General features: G+C 52.3%; 1 protein-coding gene and 1 long non-coding RNA gene across 2 annotated transcripts in view; one reads left to right on the forward strand and one right to left on the reverse strand.

Annotated features, from left to right (window-relative positions):
- Positions 1 to 9,904, forward strand: part of dhx16 (DEAH (Asp-Glu-Ala-His) box polypeptide 16) — a 48,755-nt gene extending 38,851 nt beyond the window's left edge. The window contains exons 17-21 of the mRNA XM_059970838.1: positions 1,825 to 1,892; positions 4,418 to 4,580; positions 6,244 to 6,405; positions 7,794 to 7,967; positions 9,334 to 9,904. Of these exons, the coding sequence (XP_059826821.1) occupies positions 1,825 to 1,892; positions 4,418 to 4,580; positions 6,244 to 6,405; positions 7,794 to 7,967; positions 9,334 to 9,462 (696 nt within the window). The 3' untranslated portion in view covers positions 9,463 to 9,904. The remainder of the gene's footprint in view (positions 1 to 1,824; positions 1,893 to 4,417; positions 4,581 to 6,243; positions 6,406 to 7,793; positions 7,968 to 9,333) is intronic.
- Positions 9,905 to 10,025: 121 nt separating this feature from the next.
- LOC132394550 (uncharacterized) overlaps positions 10,026 to 11,035 on the reverse strand; it is a 36,029-nt gene continuing 35,019 nt past the window's right edge. The window contains exon 3 of the long non-coding RNA XR_009512364.1: positions 10,026 to 10,882. This is a non-coding gene — a long non-coding RNA (uncharacterized LOC132394550). The remainder of the gene's footprint in view (positions 10,883 to 11,035) is intronic.

The raw sequence follows: 11,035 nt of genomic DNA on the forward strand, positions 1-11,035 counted from the left end.
TCCAGACGAGGAGACGCCGGAGACGGTGTAGCGTGGCGTCCGTGTTCAGGCTGTGGGCTTGCCTGGTGCTGCAGTCCAGACGAGGAGACGCCGGAGACGGTGTAGCGTGGCGTCCGTGTTCAGGCTGTGGGCTTGCCTGGTGCTGGAGTCCAGATGGGGAAACGCCGGAGACGGTGTAGCGTGGCGTCCGTGTTCAGGCTGTGGGCTTGCCTGGTGCTGGAGTCCAGACGAGGAGACGCCGGAGACGGTGTAGCGTGGCGTCCGTGTTCAGGCTGTGGGCTTGCCTGGTGCTGGAGTCCAGACGAGGAGACGCCGGAGACGGTGTAGCGTGGCGTCCGTGTTCAGTTGGGGTCTGGTTTTCCCATCGGTGCTGCCCTCTAGTGTTTGATCAGTGGAATAATGGGCTGATTTGCTGTGAACTGTACCATCAATTGTTTGCTCAAGGTCTTGGACTATATATACTGTACATTTCTTTAGCGTGACTCTGCTGGGGTTTTTTTTGCTCGCTGTTTTGTATGTGCTGTGTACGTTTTGCACCTTGATCCCAGAGGAACATTGTTTCATTGGCTGTATCCATGAATGGATGAATAATAATTAGACTTGATTTGAACAGCATCTCCTCCGCGATCTCTGTCAGCACAGGTACAACACAAGACAGTTTGCTTAGTCCCCTGCTCCGCTCACTTTACACTTGTGTCTGTGAGGCTAAGCACAGCTCCAATGTCATATTTAAGTTTGTTGATGACACTGCTGTCATTGGCTGAATTAAAGGTGGTGAAGAATCAGCATACAGGAGGGAGATTGAAAATCTGGCTGAGTGATGCCACAACAACAGCCTCTCACTCAATGTCAGCAAGACCAAAGAGCTGTTACTGGCGACAGGATGAGGAAACCGGAGGTCCATGGGCCAGTCTTTATTGGAGGATCAGCAACTTTAAGTTGTCATTTCAGAGGACCTGCCCTGGGTCCAGCACACAAGTGGCATTCCAAAGAAAGTACTTACTTTTTTTATTTGGAGACTTGCAAAGATCCAGCTTGTCATCTATAACGTTGACAACCTACTATAGATGGAGAGTATATTGACTGGTTGCTTCAAATGGAAAGGCCTGCAGAAGTAAGTGGATACAGCCTGGTCTATTGTGGATAAAGCCCTCCCCAGCACCGAGCACATCTACACAGAGAGCTGTTGGAGGACAGCAGCATCCGTCATCAGGGATTCTCACCTATCAGGCCTCTTCTCGTTGCTGCCATCAGGTAGGAGGTACAGGAGGTACAGGAGCCTCAGGACTCACACCACCGGGTTGAGGAACAGTTATTACCCCTCTACTATCAGGCTCTTGAACCAGAGGGAATAACTTCATTCACCCCATCACTAAACTGTTCGTGCAAACCATGGCCTCATTTTCAAGGACTCTTCATCTCATGTTCTCGATATTTATGTATTTTTAATATTTGCACAGTTTATTTGTCCCTCTGTATTTTTTCATTGAGTTCACGGTGTTTCTTTGTATTTACTGTGAATGCTCACAAGAAAATGAATCTCAGGGTGGGTTATGGTGACATGTATGTAGTTTGATAACAAATTTACTTTGAACAAAATGCAACCCCTTCAATCGGACGTACAGCAAGCGCTTAATCATTTGGCACTCAGCAGAACCCTTGTTGCTTGAGTCAGAAGGTGGTGGGTTCAAACAATCCCTCCAATACCTCCGTGCACACACGTCTCCCTCTCGCCATTCTGCCACCGCCCTGTCCCAATGTCATTCCCAATCCCAGGGTGCGTTCCTGCTCACTAACTTTGTCCTGCTTTGCCTGTTCTTCCAGCTGGGCCGGCGGATGGCGGAACTCCCAGTGGACCCCATGCTATCTAAGATGATCTTGGCTTCAGAGAAGTGAGTATGCCACACCAGCATGGGTTAACGCAGATGAGCACGCAGTTTATCGAAGTGTGGTTCCTTCTGCAGCCACAGCACCAGCTCAACAGGCAACCACACGCAATAGGACACTGAAGGCTCTTGGACCTGAAACCTCTCTGCTCCCAACTCTACAGAGCCCGAGTGCTTTTATCTCTAATCCTTTCACCCTAAGCCTATGCCTCTAGTTCTTGTCTCACCCAACCTGGGGCTGGGGGGAGCCTGCATGCATTCACCCTGTCTATACCCCCCCCCCCCCCACCGTTCATCTGTCACCCCTCCCAGAGCACAGAATGCTGATGGGCTCTGCCGGCAGTGCTGTGCAGTCTTCAGAGCTGAGACTGTGGTCCCTGCTGTCGCCTGAGTGAGCTGTGGCCTCTCACCGACCAAAGATCGGCTTTGTACTCCCACTACGTCTACATGTATTAGGAATTGCTGTGGGGTGGTCAGGCAACAAAAAGCAACAGGCAGCAATGATAAAGAATTATTTTTAAAAATAAGCAGAGGTTAAAGTACGGATATGGAATAAAATGTGCATCCACATAAGTGCGTGTATTGATAATGTAAACGACTTTATGAAGAGTGGTTTAAAGGGTTTACAGTGCAGTAACAATGTATAGAGCGAGGTGGGGAGGAGACTAGCTGGAATGGCTGCCTGCAAGAAGAAACTTTTGAGATAGCGTGAAGTTTTGTTTTCTGGAAGGGAGCTTTAGGAAAAGGCAGCTGGCAGGGTGAGGAGCGTGCCTGCTTCTTTGGCCTGCAGTGATGGTGGACGGCAGCCGGTGACCTTTGCTGCTGACCGGAGAGTGCGCTGTAGTTTTCTGACATTGTGAGCGGACACTGCACAGACCAGACATGAGCGGCTGATGTGAGGATGCCCTCTACGATGGCAGTGTCGAATCACACCAGTACGTTTTGGGGAAGGTGGAAGAAGCTTTCTCGTTAACGAAGGAAGTACTGTTGTTTTATTTTTATTTATTTCGAGAGACAGTGTGGAACAGGCTCCTCTGGCCCAAGGAACCACAACACCTAGCAACCCACTGAATTAATCCGAGCATAATCACAGGACAGTTTACAATAACCATTTGTCTGTCTGTGTATTTGTTTATTTGGAGGTTAGCTAATTAATTAACCTGCTAACCGGTATGGGAGGGCACTGGAGCACCTGGAGGAAACCCACACAGTCACGGGAAGAATGTACGAACTTTATTACAGAGGACACTCGAAGTTGAACTCTGCGCTCTGGTGCCCCGAGCACTGAGATCTGGAGCTTTGTACTAATCGCTACACCCATGTGAGTGAAGGAGGTAACGGTTCTGGCAGCTGGAACTATCGGGGTCACAATGTGGATTTCACTATTTTTTCAGTGACCTGCTTCTCTTTCATCTTTGTTTTACTGCCGCGAAGGTTGCCCTAACCTCCCAACACAGGAGACCTTGCCTTCTTTTCATTTCCCCAAATCTCCTGTGTTTGGATGCTCAGATTCACAGTCTTGGCCTTCTGTGGTGACTCTGCCCATCTAACGATGAGTTTCTGTTCAGTCTCCAATGTCTACGTTTAGGGGCAACTAGCTCCGAACACGATGCTGCTCTTGAAGCAACACCACTGTTCACCTAATTCCCACCATCCCTTTCAGCTTGTATAACACTTTGATTGACCACATTACCAACTTTCCCAATGTTCATATAACTCCCCGACCTTCCTCCTCCAGAAGGCATAGGAGCAGAATTAGACCATCCAGCCTGTCGAGTCTGCTCTGCCATTCCATCATGGCGGATCCTGGATCCCAGTCAACCCCGTACACCTCCCTTCCCTCTGTATCCTTTGATGCCCTGACCGATCGGGAAGCTGCTGACTTGTTGGGCCAAATGGCCACATCCTATGTTGAAGTGACGGCATAAACCTTCTCTAACAAATTGTTTGTCTTTCTGAAATGTTATATTCCAGTCCGTGTCTACCCTGTAGACCAGATTCCTTCCTAATTGTTATCCCGTTGTGGAATGATGTGAGGTGTGTTGTCTTACAGCAGCTGTGAAATATAAAACTGAATCACTAGGGAAAGTGAAGTAGTGTATATGGGTCCATGGGCCATCCAGACATCTGATGGCAGAGAGGAAGAAGCTGTTCCTGAATCATTGGGTGTGGGTCTTCAGGCCCCTGTACCTGCTCCCCGATGGTAGGAACGAGAAGAGGCCATGTCCTGGATGGTGAGAGTCCATGGAGATGGGTGGTGGTTTCTTGAGGCACCACCCCTTGAGGATTTCCTCGATGGAGGGGAGGGGAGGGTCGTGCCCATGTGGAGCTGGCTGAGTTAACAACCCTCAGCAGCCTCTTGTGACCCTGTGCTTTGGACTAGGCTGTAAAGCAGCCAGTCGACGTGCTGTCCGCTGTACATCTGTCAGGCTGTTTGGTGACATGGAGTCTCCTTAAACTCCTGACGATGTCTGAGTGGGTATTGGGTGCAGACAGGTCTGCTGAAGCCCCGGCTCTCTGTGTCCCCTCAGGTATCAGTGCTCAGAGGAAATCCTGACCATTGCGGCTATGCTGTCCGTCAACAATGCCATCTTCTACCGACCCAAGGACAAGGTGGTGCACGCGGACAATGCCCGCATGAACTTCTTTCAGCCGGGAGGTGACCACCTGGTACTGCTGAACGTGTACACCCAGGTGAGGGGGAAGCCGGGGCAAACCTCGGAACTCTGATGTAGAGACACAATGTAAATCTGTCCACATTCGGGGAGGCCAGTGTGTACCCACCCACATCTTGGGGGAGGGGCAGTGGTGTGTAACCTGCCCACGTTTGGGGAAGTGGGGGGAGTGACGTGTAATCTGCCTGCGTTCAGAGGGAGCGGTGTGTAATCTGCCCGCGTTCAGAGGGAGCGGTGTGTAATCGGCCCGCGGTCAGAGGGAGCGGTGTGTAATCGGCCCGTGGTCAGAGGGAGCGGTGTGTAATCTGCCCGTGGTCAGAGGGAGCGGTGTGTAATCTGCCCGCGTTCAGAGGGAGCGGTGTGTAATCTGCCCGCGTTCAGAGGGAGCGGTGTGTAATCGGCCCGCGTTCAGAGGGAGCGGTGTGTAATCGGCCCGCAGTCAGAGGGAGCGGTGTGTAATCGGCCCGCGTTCAGAGGGAGCGGTGTGGAATCTGCCCGCGGTCAGAGGGAGCGGTGTGGAATCTGCCCGCGGTCAGAGGGAGCGGTGTGTAATCGGCCCGCGTTCAGAGGGAGCGGTGTGTAATCTGCCCGTGGTCAGAGGGAGCGGTGTGTAATCTGCCCGCGGTCAGACGGAGCGGTGTGGAATCGGCCCGTGGTCAGAGGGAGCGGTGTGTAATCTGCCCGCAGTCAGAGGGAGCGGTGTGTAATCGGCCCGCGTTAAGAGGGAGCGGTGTGTAATCGGCCCGCGGTCAGACAGAGCGGTGTGTAATCGGCCCGCGTTCAGAGGGAGCGGTGTGTAATCTGCCCGCAGTCAGAGGGAGCGGTGTGTAATCGGCCCGCGTTCAGAGGGAGCGGTGTGTAATCGGCCCGCGGTCAGACAGAGCGGTGTGGAATTGGCCCGCGTTCAGAGGGAGCGGTGTGTAATCGGCCCGTGGTCAGAGGGAGCGGTGTGTAATCTGCCCGTGGTCAGAGGGAGCGGTGTGTAATCGGCCCGTGGTCAGAGGGAGCGGTGTGTAATCGGCCCACGTTCAGAGGGAGCGGTGTGTAATCGGCCCGTGGTCAGAGGGAGCGGTGTGTAATCGGCCCGCGGTCAGACAGAGCGGTGTGTAATCGGCCCGCGTTAAGAGGGAGCGGTGTGTAATCGGCCCGCGGTCAGACAGAGCGGTGTGTAATCGGCCCGCGTTCAGAGGGAGCGGTGTGTAATCTGCCCGCAGTCAGAGGGAGCGGTGTGTAATCGGCCCGCGTTCAGAGGGAGCGGTGTGTAATCGGCCCGCGGTCAGACAGAGCGGTGTGGAATTGGCCCGCGTTCAGAGGGAGCGGTGTGTAATCGGCCCGTGGTCAGAGGGAGCGGTGTGTAATCTGCCCGTGGTCAGAGGGAGCGGTGTGTAATCGGCCCGTGGTCAGAGGGAGCGGTGTGTAATCGGCCCACGTTCAGAGGGAGCGGTGTGTAATCGGCCCGTGGTCAGAGGGAGCGGTGTGTAATCGGCCCGCGTTCAGAGGGAGCGGTGTGTAATCGGCCCGCGTTCAGAGGGAGCGGTGTGTAATCGGCCCGCGTTCAGAGGGAGCGGTGTGTAATCTGCCCACGTTTGGCGGGGGGAGGGCTGAGGTGTGCTCAGATCTCCCTGTACCTCTCTGCACTGAGGCTGATGATCTGACTGTTCTCTTTGCCCCCACCCCTGCAGTGGGTAGAGAGTGGATATTCCACCCAGTGGTGCTATGAGAACTTCATCCAGTTCCGCTCCATGCGCCGAGCTCGCGATGTCCGGGAACAGCTGGAGGGGCTGATGGAGAGGATCGAGGTGGAGCTCAAGTCTTCAGCTGGTGACAAGATCCTGATCCGGAAGGTGAGCTGGTGCTGTTGCCCGATCCGGTGCCCAGAGTCTGTTTTACCTCTCAGATCAGCTGTGTCTGGTTTGGCTCCCAGAGTTTAGTCTAGTCCAGCTCCCAGGGTTTAGTCCAGTCCAGTCTAGTCCAGCTCCCAGAATTTAGTTTAGTACAGTCCAGTCTAGTCCAGCTCCCAGAGTTTGGTCCAGTCCAGTCCAGTCCAGCTCCCAGGGTTTAGTCCAGTCCAGTCCAGCTCCCAGAGTTTAGTCCAGTCCAGCTCCCAGGGTTTAGTCCAGTCCAGTCTAGTCCAGCTCCCAGGGTTTAGTCCAGTCCAGTCTAGTCCAGCTCCCAGGGTTTAGTCCAGTCCAGTCTAGTCCAGCTCCCAGGGTTTAGTTCAGTCCAGCTCCCAGAGTTTACTCTGGCCCAGTGTAGTTCTATCTGGGTCCCAGGGTTCAGTCCAGTCCAGCGTCAGTGTGGTCCAGTCTGGCACCTAGAGTTCAGGTCCAGTCCGACATATTAATGAACGAATGGTAAGAGGCAGAGTAGGTTAGTTGGCCACAGTGGAGTGTCCTAATGTGTTGGGGAGGGTAGAATGTAGGAACGTGGGGGGTGGGGTGTTTCTGGGGGAGCGATGGGAATGTGGGGAGAGTGAGAATAGGACAATTGTAAACGGGTGATTGATGGCCAGCACTGACCCGATGTGCTGAATGGCCTGCACCCCTGTGACTGTGAAGAACTGGGCAGTGATTGAATGCTGGGAGGCTGGAGAGAGGATCTGATAGCAGCGTTCTTCCAGTGAGCCAGAATGGCCGTGATGGGCAGAAGGGTGGCCTTGCCCTGGTGCTGTGTGTCAGTCCGTCTGGCTGGAAGACGTTGGCTCTGTGGAACTGCCCGGAGGCCTGTGACTCGGGACGGGGCAAGCTGGGAACTTCCTGTTCTCACCGGCTTTCAGAAGCTTAGGCTGAGACGCAGATTCCAGTTTATCAGCACAGACGTATGTCAGGAAACCTGCTGTTTTCTAGGAAGCAGGACAGTGGAAGATATAAAAATAGCTTTAAATTACAATAAAAGTAAATTAATATTGAGCTAGTTTTTATGAGCTTATTAGCCATTCAGAAATCTGGTGGCAGAGGGGGAAAAAACTGCTCCTACAACGTTCAGGCTCCCGATGGTGGTAATGAGAAGAGGGCCCGGTGACGAGGGTCCTTAATGATGGGTGCCACCTTCTTTTGAAGGTGTTCTGGACGGTGGGGAGGCTGGTGCCCATGGCCGGACAGTCTGAGTTTACAACTCTGCAGGTGTTTTTGATCCTGTGCCGGCTGGAGATGCACCCAGTCAGAATGCCGTCTGCACCTCGTCTGTCGAAGCTGTTAAAATCCTGTGCTGTGTGTCTCCCCCTCTCCCCCAGGCGATCACTGCTGGCTTCTTCTACCACACGGCCCGGCTGACTCGCTCTGGCTACAAGACGGTGAAGCACCAGCAGTCGGTGTACGTCCACCCCAACAGCAGCCTGTTCGAGGAGCAGCCCCGTTGGCTCATCTACCACGAGCTGGTCTTCACCACCAAGGAGTTCATGAGACAGGTACTGCCACCCTTCCGATTCGAGAGTCCGGCCCGCCGGGCGACAGCTGCAGCTCTCTCTGCCCGGAGTGTCGTGTTCCCGGTCCTCCAGCACCCAGGGGAGTGCAGAGACAGACCACCCGTTCACACTACAGCTCACCTCACGTGCCAGTGGCCCGCCCTATCCTTCATCAAGATAAGCCTGTCCTCCAAATCTAACTGACCCACTACTCACCTGCCTTTGTGGCAAAGCGTGGACGATACAGCACAGGAATGGGCCCTTTTGCCCGTCAGTTTGTGCTGACCCTGCTGCCAGATTAAACTACACCTGGGCCTGGCTGAACGCTGCTGTAACATCACATTCAACGTAGAACATGGTGTTGCACCGACCATTTAACTTACTCCAAGGTCAATCTAACCTTCCCTCTGGTTCAAAGTTCAAATTAAATTTATTATCAACTCTCTGAGATTCGTTTCCTTGCGGGATACCCAACAATAGTCAATGAAAGACCGCACGCAACGGGATGGACCGACAAAGCAATGTGCAAAACTGTGCAAGTACAAAACAAAAATAATAGTAATAAATAAACAAACAATAAGAGAAAGTGAGATGAGGGATCCTTGAAAATGAGCCTGTAAGTTGTAGGAGGATTTTATTGGTGGGACGAGTGAAGTTCAAGAGCCTGTAGGTTGAGGGGTGGATCGTGAGGCTCCTGTACCACCTTCCTGCTGCCGACAGCCAGAACAGACCATGTTGTGGGTGGTCGGGCTGCTTTCCTGCAACATTGTCTATCATTGATGATTCTCTTAAAATGTCTCTAATGCATCTGCCTCTGCCACCACTCCTGACATCATGTTCCACACACCCACCACTCTCTGTAGATAAAATCCATAACTCTGACACCCCCCCCCGTACTTTCCACCATATCTGCCTCCACCATTTTGTAAAAACAAAGCTCGCGTAAAACGAAACTTAGCTCGTAAGTCTCCTTCAAACTTTCCCCCTCCCCTTAAAGCTGCATCTTGCAGTTTTCGCCATTTCCGTGAGGGGGATGACACTGAGCGTCTCTGCCCTCTCATAAATCTGTCACGTCTCCCTCAGCCTCTGATGCACCAGAGGAACCTACCCTCAATTTACCAGCCCCTCCTTGTAGTGAACACTCTAATCTAGGTAGCGTCCTGGTGATCCTCACCTGCACCCTCTTTAGGGTATCTGAGGCAGAAGAGGTTTAAATTTGACGTTGTGGTTGGCACAGGCCTGCTGGGCCTAGGGGCCTGTTCCTGTGGTGTTTTCCCCGTTTTGTGCCCCCGTCTCTGCCCTTCCCCGTCATCCACCTCTCCATCGGTCGGCTGCCTTTAAACTCCCCTTCGCCTCTTCCCCGTCGCAGGTGATGGAGATCGACAGCAGCTGGCTGCTGGAGGTCGCCCCGCACTACTACAAAACAAAGGAACTGCAGGACGCCGCCAGCAAGAAGATGCCCAAGAAAGCGGGCAAGGCGCGAGAGGAGCTGGGCTGAGGGAGACGGGAGTCGTCTGGAGTCAAACCCGTCACAGGAGGAAAGGGACAGGAGGTGGGGGGCCAGGTTTGTCTCACACCTCCCACCTGGAGGGCTGGTCCCTGAGCTGCTGTCTTCATTTTCACCGTACGCCATGCACAGTTTGTAGAGGGAAGCCCTGGTCCCTGTTTGACAACTCTGGTCAGTCAAACCCCTCCCCAGAGGGGTTACAACCCTCTGGCCCCCACTACACCTGTCAGAAGGGGCTGTAATGGTCAGGATACCAGTTGCTGTTCTGTCTTGGGGGATTGTCAGCGAGGATGGGGACAATACCAGATCACGCTGGCTGCACAAATCAGTCTCAGTGGCCGACACTGACCGCTCTCGCATCCGATCTGACACTTCGCTCCAGCCTGCGTAACCTGCCAACCTCAGTGGTTTGAAATAAAGTTTTTATTTTTGAGAGAGTGTATTGTCTTTCACTGTTTCAAAATACAAATTTATTCATCACACACACATCAAAACATAGAGTGTATTCATCACACGCACGTGAAAACAGTGTATTCATCACACGCACGTGAAAACAGTTATTCATCACACACACGTGAAAACATAGTGTATTCATCACACGCACGTGAAAACATAGAGTGTATTCATCACACGCACGTGAAAACATAGTGTATTCATCACAGGCACGTGAAAACAGTGTATTCATCACACGCACGTGAAAACAGTTATTCATCACACGCACGTGAAAACATAGTGATATTTACTTAATCAGTGATAAAGAGCAGTCTCGGCCCTTCTTGCTGTTTGAGACACTCTGCCCCAGCCAACCCACAAACCTGATCACAGGACAGTTCACAGTGAAAATTAACCTACCCAGTACCTCTTTGGACTGTGGGAGGAAACCCACACATTCCACTTGGAGGATGTGTGGAGACTCCTTATGGAGGACGTTGGAACTGAACTCCAAACTCGGAAATTCCCGGGCTGCAATAGCATCATGGTAATCACTTGTAAAAGTGACAGTTCCCAGTTCACAAATTCGGTCCACCTGGACTGCCCCACCGAGCATGATGCAGCTCAACTATCATATAAAGATTAGTTTTATTTGTCACATTTACATTAAGACGTGAAATTAATATTTATTATTTGTTTTATTTTTTTTGTGTTTTTTCTTCTATATTATGTATTGCATTGAACTGCTGCTGCTGAATTAATAAATCTCACCTCACATGCGGGTAATAAAGCTCATTCTGATTTGTTTCACCAACATAGTCTGGGGGAAAGCGGCACCATGCCTCCGGCGCTAACATGTCATGCCCACAGCTTGCTGACTAAGCTGTGCGTCTTTGGAATCGGGGAGAAACCGGAACACACGGTGTCAGGGGAAGAACGGGCAAACTTCTTACATACAACACGAGTGAATCTGCAGATGCTGGAAATAAATAAAAACACAAAATGTTGAGTTCTGCCAGTTCTTACATCTACTGATTGGGTCTCAACTCTGATCGGTGTCGGCGGTAGGAACCTCTCCCCACCGCCGGGAGGCGCTGGTGGTTGGAGGAACCGTTCCCCGCCACGCGTGAGT

This window comes from Hypanus sabinus, chromosome 5 (genome assembly GCF_030144855.1).
Source record: "Hypanus sabinus isolate sHypSab1 chromosome 5, sHypSab1.hap1, whole genome shotgun sequence".
NCBI classification, from domain to species: Eukaryota; Metazoa; Chordata; class Chondrichthyes; order Myliobatiformes; family Dasyatidae; genus Hypanus; species Hypanus sabinus.